Source organism: Genypterus blacodes, unplaced genomic scaffold, assembly GCF_046128005.1.
Source record: "Genypterus blacodes isolate CSIRO-AG114 ecotype Tasmania unplaced genomic scaffold, CSIRO-AGI_Gbla_v1 ptg000438l_1, whole genome shotgun sequence".
Taxonomy (NCBI): domain Eukaryota; kingdom Metazoa; phylum Chordata; class Actinopteri; order Ophidiiformes; family Ophidiidae; genus Genypterus; species Genypterus blacodes.
This window is the reverse complement of record NW_027467208.1, coordinates 4069711-4083077: the sequence shown is the minus strand read 5'-3', so window position 1 is coordinate 4083077 and position 13367 is coordinate 4069711. Positions and strand designations below refer to the sequence as shown.

The 13367-nt window shown below is 43.9% G+C and overlaps 2 protein-coding genes across 2 annotated transcripts; both read right to left on the bottom strand.

Annotated features, from left to right (window-relative positions):
* Positions 1–397: 397 nt before the first annotated feature.
* On the bottom strand, positions 398–4385 carry slc30a8 (solute carrier family 30 member 8). The gene is made up of 9 exons (XM_076139468.1): positions 4102–4385; positions 3123–3283; positions 2865–3011; positions 2358–2511; positions 2003–2166; positions 1807–1919; positions 1615–1720; positions 1221–1355; positions 398–1026 (listed from the first exon to the last, which is right to left on the bottom strand). Exons 1-9 carry the CDS (start codon positions 4176–4178, stop codon positions 881–883), a joined length of 1203 nt encoding a protein of 400 aa, XP_075995583.1. The 5' UTR covers positions 4179–4385; the 3' UTR covers positions 398–880.
* Positions 4386–8965: 4580 nt separating this feature from the next.
* On the bottom strand, positions 8966–10157 carry aard (alanine and arginine rich domain containing protein). Its single transcript, XM_076139585.1, has 2 exons — positions 9630–10157; positions 8966–9327 (listed from the first exon to the last, which is right to left on the bottom strand). Exons 1-2 carry the CDS (start codon positions 9858–9860, stop codon positions 9205–9207), a joined length of 354 nt encoding a protein of 117 aa, XP_075995700.1. The 5' UTR covers positions 9861–10157; the 3' UTR covers positions 8966–9204.
* Positions 10158–13367: the final 3210 nt, after the last annotated feature.

Here is a 13367-nt window from a genome sequence, read left to right as displayed (position 1 = left end):
AATAGAAATGAGATAACGCTCCAAAGACTCCTGCGATACCATCAGAGCTCACCAGAGATCCACAGGCTCGTGGTTGGGTTGAATGTTTACATGGGTCATTCCCGGACAGGGGATAAAAACACCACCAAACACTGAGTTAGTAACATGTTAGAGGGCGGTGGGACCCCTAAACGGTGTCCAGGTACATTGAACTCTGACAGCGGTCAAGGTCAAGGGGTTTGGAGGTGGAGGTGGTCTAAATGGGGACCAGTGTGCAGCTCAAGAACAGGATGCATGTGTAAGTTGGTTGCTTTGAAACAATATGAGGTTGCATTGCAATAATACATGTTATGGAGACAGGATTTGGAGAAATAAATCTTTTATTGAATGACTGATTGATATGAGTTTGAACCTTCAATCTACACAAAGGAAACATTGTGGCTTTTGCAATGATGTGTCCAAATATACTTTATATTATCTGCATAATGTAGTTTTCATGTCGCTGGTTCTGTGCAAATGACTAACGGAATTACACAGCATTTATATTTCCACATGAATACACTTTAAAAGCAAGACGTCCATGAAACTATCAAATCCCAGGGGAGAAAAGAAATAGAAAAACAATCTGTTCTACTGTAAATCATGACTGCAGTGTTTTTCTCTCTAAATTTCCCCGTCCAGTATCTAAAATGAGCTCGCTGACTTGATCCCACGTGCCATTCCTGCCGTCATTATCGTCTAAATATGAAAAGTTCTTTGGGAGTTTCAGCACAGAGGCTGTAAGGCACAGTCCTGTGGCGAATTATATAACATGGAGAAACTAGGGTCTAATGTACAGATGAGGTTAACTTCACTTAAGACGGCTAATGGGGACTCAGATGAGGAAGTTGGGCTGTGCTTCCTATATCCTGGGGTCCTCGCAGAGGGTGCATCCTGGCTTCTGGTCAGCCAGTCGCTCCATTTGAATTGTGACAGAGTGGAAGCTGAACGCAGAGAAGCAGGTCTGCGTCATTTCTCTTAGGATTGTCTGAGCGTCCTCTGACTCATCTGTCCATGAGGGAGAAAGACGAAGACATATGTAGAAACAAACACATCAACGTGGCAATGTGGCACTTGAACAGCAACAAGAACACACAGATGATAACAGAATGAGGACTAACTGCTTTCTTGTCAAACCCAAAGTTCACATTTTCAGCTTTACAGATTTCAGGTTATAATTTGGCTCTAGCGGTTCCTCTCACCTATGGCTACATGTGCGGTCAGTACACACTGGTTCATGGTCAGGGCCCAGATGTGGAGGTTGTGGACGGCTTTAACCCCATTCACTGCCAGGAGAAGATCCCGCACCTCAAGGTATTTCACTCCCGCTGGAGTACCTGAGACACATAACAAAGAGCGTAAACACAAAGATGAATACCCGCTGAAGAAATGACAAAAGCACGAGGAGCATGAATGCAGGATTCTCTCTGTCTCTCTCACTCTCTCTACGTTTATGTTCCCATTTCTCACACCGACAATATCTCCCTGATATACAAATACATTTTTATCTTCAGAATATCCAAAATCCACTTCCCCACCACGCTGTACAAACATACATTACAATTTAGAGTGATGGCAAGGGAATGACTGTCTCACCTTCCATCAGGACGATGACGATGTCCCTCATGATGGTGAAGGTGGTTCCCAGGACAAATATGGAAAACAGGAATGTACAAATGGGGTCTGCTACCTTATACTCCGGCTGAAACAAGCAAACAACAAACTTTTTTAGTATTCATCTCCCCGCGTGGCTCATATATATTTTCACTCACTTCTCACACTTCTAACCTTGAAGAAGATGATGATGGCGCTGACGAGCACACTGAGGCTCTGGAGAAGGTCTCCGATCACGTGAACGAAAGCTGCTCGCACACTGGCATTGGCCTGGTTAGTCCTCGACCCTGACAGGAAGAGGATGGCTGTGAAACTCTTCATTTGATACTAAAGGCAGCCGCAGCATAGGTTCAGTTCCGTGTCAACATACCTTGTGTTGCCCCTTGTTGCTCCACGTCGGCAGGGACGGCGGAGTGGCTGTGCTTTGACATCTGCGCGGTTTTGTTCGCCTCGTTGTGACTGTGGCCGTGCCCGTGGGAGCTGAGCCCCCCGTGACTGTGGCCATGACCCGACTGGTGGAGGGTGAGCGCCATGCTGTTCACAGAGGGAGAGAGTTATTTTGATCAAACTAGAAAACCTTTGAACTGTTGATGCAACCGATTAGCAATCTAATATAATTTCCATAGAAGAAGATGAAGAGACATTTAATTTTGCTTAAAAAACTGTGTGTGTGTGTGTGTGTGTGTGTGTGTGTGTGTGTGTGTGTGTGTGTGTGTGTCACTCACATAATGTTGGCCAAAACGGCACATCCAGAGGTGATGAGCATGATGTCGCCCTTGATGGTGTAGGCGTCACTGATGACACGCTCTACAGCCAGATAGACCAACACGCCTGTGACCAGCCAGATGGTGAAGATGGACAGCAGAGCACCCAGGATCTCTGTGACGAAAAAGGACAAGAGGAGATGATGAGGAAAATAAAGCAGGTGGAGACAAACAAAGACATGGTGGTCTTAGCGTTAAGCTGCTAGAAAGAAAGAAAGAAAGAAAGAAAGAAAGAAAGAAAGAAAGAAAGAAAGAAAGAAAGAAAGAAAGAAGCCTTCGGCAAGCTGACATGTGGACTCCATGTGATTCAGAATCCAGAACACAAGAGGACTCTGTCTCTCTTGTGGAATGTGTCTGTTCATACAGAGATGTAAAGAACAAAGAACAATGAAACATGAAAACCAATGTGTCTTTAAAAATGATCAATTGATAAAATAGAAAATCGGGGACCCTCAGATTCTGTCTTACCTGCACGGTGCCACCCGTAGCTCAGCGTGTGTGTGGCGGGCCTGGAGGACAGCCACAGGGAGCAGAGACTGATGACGAAGCTGAGGAAGTCCACTAGTAAGTGGGCGGCGTCTGTCATCACAGCCAGGCTGCCCGCAAAATAACCGCCTGCAAGAAGACAGCGAGACAATGAGGAGGACGAGGACGAGCAAGGAGAAGGAAGTGATGGAGTGATGGGACAGATGTTGGACTCATGGGAAGACGAGAGGAAGGACTCACCCAGGATTTCCCCGACCATGAATATCAAGCAGATGACAGAGACAACATACAGCCTCTTCCTGGCAACTTTCCTCTCTTTATCACGATCCTCCTTTGCATGGCTGTTGTCATGGCAATGCTTGATGCCGCTGTCTGTCATTAATGCCTCTTGGTTTGGAACGCTGCGGGTAAATCATTACAGTTGAAATGGGAGAAAGACAAGTGATCAGGGCCATCATAATGGAGTCAGAATGCAAGGCCATTGTCCGCCTGTGCTCCATGTTGGCTCAGACGATACAATGACAGCGATCAAATTATAAAGCGGAAGTGTGTTTCTTTATAACTAACAACTCCACATGCTGAATGGGTGAAAAGTGAACCGATTCTGGAAGACGAAGCCATTTAGGGTTCACATTCACAAGAGCTGATTGCTTCAAGCCCAAACTGAATGTGTGTGTGTGTGAGTTTGTGTGTTGAGCTCCAGCTGGTGATGCAATCAAGGACGAGGCTAATTCCTATCTTTCCTTGTTTAATTTGTTCTTGTCTATTTGTTTACCGGTGAGGTTTTTGACATGTTTGTGTTCTTTTTTTCAATCAATTCAGTATCAAAGTAAACCGTTTTCTAAACCAGTTGTCCGTTGACAGACACAGAATGATATCATGATTCAGACCTGAGGGCACCGGGAATTAAGAAGCCAAATGATCATGTGAAGCAACAGGAAGTGGTGGTCTGAGCAATAGATAGATAGATGAAAGGAAATGTTGGCATACTGGTTTGTAAGAAAAGTGTGAAGATGTCTCAGAAGTTTTTACTCAAATTTTACTAAATGTGCTCGACAGTATTATGAACACAGACACTCTTACACTCAATACATTCAAATCCAATAACATTTAAGCAGAATTCTACTTTGTCCCGCCTGAAAAACACAGACACGTTTCCTAATGTTAACTTTTTTCTTTTGTTGTTGTTGTTGTTTTTTACCCAGTTGTAGTACTTTACCTTCCCGTAGTGCTGTACGTTATCCCTCGCTCTGTCAGAATGTTCGCGCGTTCTGGATCCTTCTTTTTAAAGAACATGACTGACGCCCAGGAGGTGTAAAGAAATGCCTCAAAAGTTAAAAAAACAAAACAACTAACAAACAAACAAAATAATGCCCTTAAACTGAACTGAATTAGTTCCTAAAAACAATCTCAATAATCCGTCTAATGTTTGTCTCTAACTTTTCACCACTCTGTAGTCCTAAAGTCTTTAAAGCGTGGAGAAAATGAACCCTGAAACTAACCCGGGGGTCTCAGCCCGGCACGGAGCTCAGCAGCCTTGTGATCGGTGCGCACCGTGTGCAAACGCGGCGGTCTGCAGCGGTTTGGTGCCGAGTGATAAGCGACCTCCGCGGGTTCACTCAGGAGACGCAACGTCGATGTGTTTGGGTGTGGAGATGAGAAGGAGGAGGCCGGTCAGTGCGTGTGTGTGTCTGTTTGTATCACTGTTTGTGTGAACACCTGTGGGAATGTTACATGCCGATTTTTATTGTTTGTTATTGTGCGCACGTTTCCATGCGGTAAGGTAGCGCGCGCATTGCCGTTTGCGAGCGGCCCTGCGTGGAAGCATCAATACGTCGACGTATTGATGTTCAAATAAAGTGACAAATTTTCGCCTATGTGGTTAGAATAGGACAGGAATTGATTATTTGGACAGGATTTGTTTGTTTTGTTGTTACTTTAGTGTATTTCTTGGGTTGCGATGATGTGAAGATGAAGGAAGGAAGGATCTCCGCTGACACTGTCTTTGCTTGTATAATGGGGTTTTATTATACAAAGTACAGCATCATAACAAGCACCATGGAACGCTTGTGAGAGACTCTGCAGCCGGAATGAGTCGCCTCCAGAACTCCGACTTTCAGACATATTTATACAGTTGATTGTCACTCAAGAAAAGACCCGTTTCAGTGGATATTGACAAACCGCCTGAGACCACTGTAAACACTACGTGGCCATCCTGGGGGAGCAACAGTTCCTTTTATACTGGCCTTTATTTGGCATGTAAACTTTTATCTTTACTCTTAACATGAATATATGTATATAGACTGTTGTCTATAGGCCAGCCGTTTAAGCCCAAGGCTTAAACTGCTGACCTCAGGTGCTATTTACATTCCTTGTCCGGTTCAGTTCACTTTTCCTTTGTCCATTGTCAGCTGTAAGGCCTTCCCTAGTAGAATGAATATATGTTCTTATTGAGATACTAGATATACAAGCAAAATATACCACATTACCCTCCGTGAGCTCCTGTTTGCTCTTGTTTGGTAAGAGTTTAACTCACAAAAAGTATTTATCAACTCGCGTTTACGTCGTCAATGTGAATGGGCGTGGCCTGTGGTATAACAATCACATATCCCCTCATCCTGACCCCGCCCATCTCTTAAATATAATCAAACGTAGCTCAACAGTGCTGCTTGATTTGTAATTTTAGTGTAATCTTGCGTTGCGATGATGTGAAGACGAAGGAAGGAAGGATCTCCGCTGACACTGTCTTTGCTTGTACAATAAGGTTTTATTATACAAAGTACAGCATCATAACAAGCACCATGGAACGCTTGTGAGGGACTCTGCAGCCGGAATTTCCTTCTTTCTTTTTCTTAACATGATTTTTTTCTAACGGCCGGTGCAAAATCTTCTCAACGTGTTGGCTTGTTGTAACATGTCGAATTGTTGCCCTCTTGTGGTAACTTTTGGAACTAAGCATTTAAACATCTTATAGTTTTTAATTCGAGCTCTGTGTTGAATTTGTGAAGTAAACCGAACAATTATCACCCAACAACAATATTTGTCCCACTTTTTTATACATTGTGTGTTAATGATCTCTTCCATTCATTAAATGGCCTGTGACCTTACGGACCACACTTCTGTCGTCAGTGGCTTTCAGGGCCACTAAGAGCTGCGTCAGTGAGATTAGACAATTGCACAATAAGACACAAAGGCAGCTTTCGGTTCCTTTTAACAGTGGTGACGCTTGTTATGTTTAAGTGATCTCAAAGTGGAATCAGTTTGACTCATTAAAGTAGCTTTCAACAAGGCTGGGCTATTTTGGTCAATACTGCTTTAGGGTTGAAGAAAATGGCTCTGTGTTGAGTGCTGCATTTGTGAATAGATGGTGCAGATGGTTGCTAGGGGCTGCGGAGAGCGGAGGAAATGGCACGAGAAGGGTTAGTTACACATGGCTGTTCACACTGTTCTTTATACACCCTGCAACCGGCCACTAGCCAGATCCATGAGTTCTCCACTTACATGAGAGCTGTGTGTGCATATGTGTGTATGTGTCCATCCTGCCTGCATCCTTGAACAGATCAAACAATGACCTGGGGCCATGTCAAGTTCTAGTGTTTTCAAGATGCACAATCATTGTAGCTCTGGCAACAACAAACCTCCTCCTCTCCACCCCACTGTGTCTGTGAAAGTGGTAAACAACTCTAAATCAGGCATCTGCCCAATGCTCTGATGTCAGACATACTCTGTCACATTCACACTCCTGTGACGCAAGTTCACTATGCAAGAGGCTGAGGTAATGTTTGAGACAAACAGCACAACAGAGCGTGCAGGAGAGAGGGGGAGGGGAGAGAGAGAGGGAGAGAGATCCTGATAAATCCCCAGAGCAGATCCAGGGAGCCCATAAGAGGAGAGATAGAGCTATAACATTCCAAGACAACGCTGTATCTGCACTACAGGCGAGGACACAGCAGAAGGTGAAGTCGCAGATCAAGGCCCAGTTGTCTCATTTCAGTACGACACAGATCATGATGGAAGTGGTCCTAACCAGACTGCGGGACTTCTCCTGCAAAACCGAGACCTTTGACGACTGCAAGCCAGCGGGACAGAGAGCATGCAGAGAGCCTTGGACGCAGGCTGACCGCCTGAGGGACGGGAGCACAGCTGGAGAAGGCCGCCCGTACCAAATGGACATTGAGAATGCACTGGCCTGGCTACGCAGGGAACTGGTAAGGAGTCATTTCAGGTCATTAAGTGTGGTAGGTTCTGAGTTTATGATGTCTTACAGAATCCATACAACGCACGTCCATACAATGATGCTAGGATCATAGGGGAAATTTGCCCCAAGTTCACACCAATTGATCCTCGTGCAGCCTGGAGGCTGTATCTGAAATTTCAGCTCTCTAGCTCCTTCCTTGTTATATATAAGGGGATTTGGAAGTTTTCTCTAGTTTTCCAAACTTGTTGGCCAAATCATCTTTTTCACTTTTTCACTCACAATAATGAGTCTTTTATGTGTGTAGATGGAAATGCGCTCCCAGGACCAAGCGCTGATCCGGCAGCTGATGGAGCTTCATTCTGGCATCCAGGAGCTCAAGCAGGAGTTGTCAGAGGAGGAGGATGAAGAAACGGATGAGGAGGGCAGCTGCTGGGACTCTGAAAGTGAGAGAGGGAGTTGCTGGGAGGAGGTGGGCTTTTCCATTTCCTACCTGAAGAGGCCTTCTCCTCCCCGTCTCTTGGGGGCTTTGGACAGGAGGGGGTTCAGCAGGAGAAGCTCTGTTCCTTGAAAATTAGATTTCCCACAATCTCTAAGAGCTCATGGACACTTGCAGTTTGATCAAGATAAACTCCTACATTAGTGGATATGTTACAACTAATAACAGTGAACTCAAATGTCTTAATTTGATCTTGCATTTGATTTATATTTTCATTATGAAAGTAAAGGGATGAATTGTTTCAACGCCATTTCTGATCGATCTTTGTGAAACTCTTAATTCTGTGAGATACTTTAGGTTTCTGACCAGAAGACAATCGTTGCTGCATTTGCGTAGTAGTAGTGTGTGGAAGTGGCATGTGCATGAGAAAGAAAATGTTATCTGTACATGTATAGATACTCACATCTGAACACTGTACAAATGTATGTATTAGTATTTGTATCTGTATTTTGAACAGATACTGTAAAGCAAGGGTCTCCCACCTTTTTGCCTCGGAGAGCTACTTTGACAATATAAAAGTGTCGTGGAGCTACTGATGTTTGACATTATTAGTGACATTTATCCACATGGCTTAGTCTCCACCCAAACCCTCTGAATACGCCTCTTTTTGTGTGAATATTTACAAAATATTGATATCCAACACTCACATGTGGTATCAAAATCTCTTCAATTCAGCAACATGAGCTTATTTTTTCTGTGTACAATTTCAGTGTGTCAAGCTTTTTAGTGACCAAATTGTGAATTTTTGTGAAAACCCCATGTCTTGGTCAAGAAAGGAGCTAGAGCTCTAGAATTTCAAACACAGCATCTAAATGGCACCAGGATCATTTTCCACGGTTACACTGTCGTTCTGGAGAATTGGACCAAAAATTTAATTTTCCCCAAACTTACAGAAAATGATCCTGGTGTCCTGTAGATGCTGCCTTTGGACATTTTAGAGCTCTAGCTCTTAAATTGACCAAGATATGGGCTTTCTAAAGAACAAACGATTTGGTCCATGGTTACACTCGTCGTTTGGGAAAATTGGACCACAACTTACAGAAAATGATCCTCGTGTCCTGTAGATGCTGCATTTGAAAATTTTAGAGAATTGCAAAGCGAAAAATCCTTAACAGCGATAGGACACCGAGAAGCAGACTATCCTGAGCCAGGTATAGCGCCAACAAAGGGGCGCATGTTGTCCAGAAATGACCAACGGGCCGAATGGTTCATTTTTGTAAAAGGCCTGTATCTTGGCCAAAGACAGAGCAACAGCGCTACAATTTCAAACATGGTGTCCAGATGGCACAGGTAATGAAAAGCAACACTTCAGCATGCCAGCAACAATTAAGATATGAAAACCATTATGATTCACTGATTTAATTCATACGACACAAATGAGCAAATCTTCTATGTTGTGTTTTCATCAAGGTTCTTTAAAGTTCCACTTCTGTGCATAAACTCCCAAAGAAAACACACTAATGTCAAATACAATCAAGATCATTTTGATTTCTGATTTTTACATTTTAGCAGAATACCTTCATCAGTTATGACATTTTACAGTCAAATTACTGAATCTCTCATTGCTTTGTCCTCCACGAGAACTAACAAATCTATCAGGTGGTCCCCAGGAGAACGGGCACTGCACATCACTGCTGATCGTCCCCCTCTACTTCCAAACCTCCATAGCTCTCCCTCCTCAGTCTTTGGATCTCTGTGTTGAGCCCGAGCAGCGTCTGAGCCAGCTGAAGGTCCTGTGAGCGCATCTCCAGCTGCCAGACACGACAGGGAGGGACTCTACATTAGTCACGACTACGCAAGTCACAGAGATGAGGTAACAACACTGACATCACACACACACACACACACACACACACACACAGATTTGTAGACTTTAAAAAGTTTTAAACAGTAATTTGCTCTTGGAGTGGATATAAAACTAAGAATAATGTTAAACAGAATGATAACATTTACCCTTGGCATTGCTATTTACTCAATTTAAAGACAAATACTCATATTAGTAGTCAACACACCTGACAAATCTATTGGTCAACCGTTCTCTACAAAAACTCACCAGTTCAGACCTGAGCCAGGTTATGGCTCCATCTATCTGTGCCCTCCGCAGCTCCTCGTTGGCCTGGTAACTCCTGCCCACGCTGAGCGGGCTGACGGTGGAGCCGGCGTCTCGGCCACGAGGCTCCTCCCTGGACTCCCCTGTAGTCCTGAAGGCGTGGATCAGCTTGTTCTTGATGTTCTCCAGAACCATGGTGGAGAGAGTGTCCTCGCTGTGGCTGTCTCGATCCATGATGGCAGTTGTGTGTGTGAATTTGGGGTATGAGTGTGTTCGTTGAGTCTTTTGTCAAACTTTGCTCATGTCCTCTGCCTCCTTTTCCTCTCCAGCGGGCTGAATGTTCCTCCTCTTGAGGTTCGTCTCTCTGATGCTCTGCTCCTCCTCGCCCTGTGTGTGAACGGGACGGCGCAGTAGAAGTGTGTGTGCCTCCTGTCTCTGTCCTGCAGCTGCACTCATCCCTTTGCCTGCCCGGTGTGAAACTGGCCTGTTTTGTCATTGTTACTATGGAGAAACAGCGCAGGCCTCCGCCTCCATGCCCCCCCCCCTCCTCCTCCCTTTGGTAACCCTACTAAGAATGGTGGAAGATCTTGGACAAAGACCATTGTTGCCTCCAAAAAAGAACCGACCCCCTCCCTCCATCCCCAACCGCTGCCACCACACCCTCCCCTTTTTTTCTTTCTCTCCCTCACTCTCAGTCAATCCTTCCCCCATACAACTCCAGTGTGAGAAATGGCTTGTGAATGAGCTCTCATTTGGTTAAAGTACCCATCTGTAAACCTGTGTGTGTGTGTGTGTGCGTGTGTGCGCCTATACTGTGAAATCCATCAAACTCCCAGTAGGCCTTTCAGTGTTTCTCCCTAAATAAGACCTGCTTGTCAGCTTAGGAGACAGACATGTTGGGCGAGGTGGGAGACACAGCCTCAGTGTTCGGCGATTCAGAGGTACAAAGGCCATCCTACGGTGAAATATAACCAGGGCCTTTGTGCCTAAGTTAAGTCTGTTCCCTGTGGGGAATCTGGGATGGTTCTTGGCAGCTGGGAGCAGTTTTCCCCCCTGAGTTCCTGTATAGTGATGAGACAGGGGGGCTACTGTATTTCCCTTTCTGACTCATGGCCCTGGCTGGAAGGGCTATCAGATTCAGCCAAAGCTTTCAGCACGAGGTTATTCTTTACTCTGAGTGTTTGTTCTACATGTCAGCGCTGTGCCATGTGAAACAATGCCAGAGCAGTGCTGCAGTGGAGAAGGGGGAGCCGGTGCAACACCTCATGGCTCTACAGCAGAGCTCAGAGCCCCGGATCACCTCCCTCTGGCAACAGGTGCCTCTAGCATTGGACCACAGCGCCCTCTAGAGGCCAGTAACAAGAACTGGCGCCAAACTGTCTACTAAGTATAATAAACTTGGAACATTGTAGCACAAAACTTTACCCCTTTCCATTTGTGCTTCTTTACAGCCATCTCAAAGATGATGTAATGGGTATGTAAAACAGACAAATCAGGACCTTTGATGGAAAGCTAAATCTAAAAAATTAAATTGGAAGTAAAATATGGCCTTCTGCGAAACGAACACATGCTTTGAAACACAACAAATTTGGGTTCCAGTTTTAGTTGAAAGTTACAAGATCAGCTTTGATGCCTGAGAGTTGCAGTATTGGTTGATCCAGTGTTTAGTTCCCATTACCTAAGTACACACAGAGTCTGCTGGAGGGAATCCCCACCCCTGTTGTTGTCATAACACTTAAAAAAAGGGAACCCACAGATTCAAGTTCATTTCACTCAGTTTGTCTATTTAATATATAAAATACGGTAAAACATACGCAAAAAGGATAAAGGTTTCAAGGGACTTGGATACTTTGGTACAACAAACACTTTTTGTAAAAGCGGTATAGAATTTCAATAACATATCAGTGCATACTTTGTATATGAAAATATACACAAACTGTATATCATTCTCAAAAAAAAACAAAAACATTTTTTTTTTTTTTTTTTTTTTTTTTTTACAACAAAACTCAAAGCAGACTAGCTCAACACAATATATTAGCTATAAATTTCATCTTTAGTATTTCATATGCTACATTATTCTGAGTTGCTGTTGAACTCGTTTGTGATGCATGTCCTTTATCTTTACTGCATGTCACTTTCTGTCTCTTTTTATTGTTACCCATGCATTTTACACGTTCAAATTCCATGATTTGCTAATTTTCCGTTGTTTTCCCCGTTGTTATAAATATATTCTGTATCTTAATTAAAATTGCAGCATTTTACTGGTGTTTCCTTCATTGCATTTACTAAATACCACAATAACTGTTCGTGCAATTTTCAGCAAGTTGTTTCATAAAAAAGGAAACCAGCACTATAATGTTTATGATAAGGAAGAGAAAAAAAGAAGAGGAACAAAAACAAGTTGGCTACACAAAATAGCAATAAAATAAAAGCTCCATAATTATATCATTATAATAGACAATGGAACTGTCACCAGCACAAAATTAACAATCCAAAAATAGTGAGATTCTAAAAAACATTGTACACGACAATTAACAGGGGTGCAGGTTTTTCATTTCTTATATAGATTGTCTCGTGACTACACTGCTAGATTGGACAGAGAACCTTTTTGTACATGAACGAGCCTTGCGGGTGGCGTCACGCTGAAGCCATTGGTGTGGTGTCACATTTTTCAGTCAACCGTCGTCAGTGCCTTTCTACGGGGTGTAGGATTGTGTCGAAGAGAAGACGAAGAAGAAGAAGAAGAAGAACGGTTCGCTTAACGTGAACTTGAAATGGTTCCGTCCGAGCAAAAAAAAACAAAGAATTAGTCGCCCGCTTCCTTGGCTTGGTTTCATACCGTGTAAACTGAAAGGCAAAGAGACGGTCGGGAACGTGAGGCTATCCGTAGAAATCTGGTTCAAACCGAGTAAACAAATGTGTAACCTTGACAACACAAGTCTCTTTGTGAACGCCTGTCCCGATTCCCATCCGAGTTCTTTATTCTCACCGCAGGGGTTAAAAGTGTGCGGCAAGAGATATGACGACGACACCACGACCAAGCGGGCCTCCGAGTGAGACGGCAAAGTGCACACACACACACACACGCACGCCATCAACACGAGCATAAAACGGGTTACTGAAATGAGTCCTAGTGTGGCGTTAACCCCTGCACTGTAGCTCCACACATCTCAAAGTCACACTCATATAATGCAGACAGATCCACTGAGAATCAACACATTGCTTGTTTTTAGGGATACCTAGCAAAGTCTATGCAAATATATTCATTATGTACATACACACCGTCATCGAAGCGGAAAAGCTAGTTTTTACTTTCTCGCCGACTGAAGCTGTAGAAATATAGAAAATTGTATTTTTCCTTTGACTTTTTGAAACACGGCAAAGAGCTAAGGAGCGCTAGAGAGCTAAAGAGGACATCAAAGCTTTTCTATAAGGAGTGAGTTTATACAAATTTCCTACTTGTGGACGACTAAATGACCTTCAAAGGGCTGTTTAAAATACCGACAGATAAAGAACACTTGGACGTAAATGAATACTTACCTAACCAAGACAACTTCAGAGAACTCATAACTATGCATTCAACTGGATGGCATCTACTCCTGTTATTAAGCTGAGCGACACGGGGCTGGATCTCTGATGTGACAACCTTCCATCCAAGGTCAGAGGGAGGTGAGGTGAGGTGAGTGGATGAGAGAGAGAGAGAGAGAGAGAGAGAGAGAGAGAGAGAGAGCGGCTGCAAGT

Bases quoted from the DNA above. Each gene is read 5' to 3' on its own strand.
- slc30a8 (XM_076139468.1), bottom strand. From the start codon at position 4,178: ATGTTCTTTAAAAAGAAGGATCCAGAACGCGCGAACATTCTGACAGAG. The intron at 2,512-2,864 runs GTAAGACAGAAT...TTTTCGTCACAG, and splicing joins CTACGGGTGGCACCGTGCAG to AGATCCTGGGTGCTCTGCTG. The intron at 1,356-1,614 runs GTGAGACAGTCA...TATGTGTCTCAG, and splicing joins CGTCATCGTCCTGATGGAAG to GTACTCCAGCGGGAGTGAAA.
- aard (XM_076139585.1), bottom strand. From the start codon at position 9,860: ATGGATCGAGACAGCCACAGCGAGGACACTCTCTCCACCATGGTTCTG. The intron at 9,328-9,629 runs GTGAGTTTTTGT...CGTGTCTGGCAG, and splicing joins CCTGGCTCAGGTCTGAACTG to CTGGAGATGCGCTCACAGGA.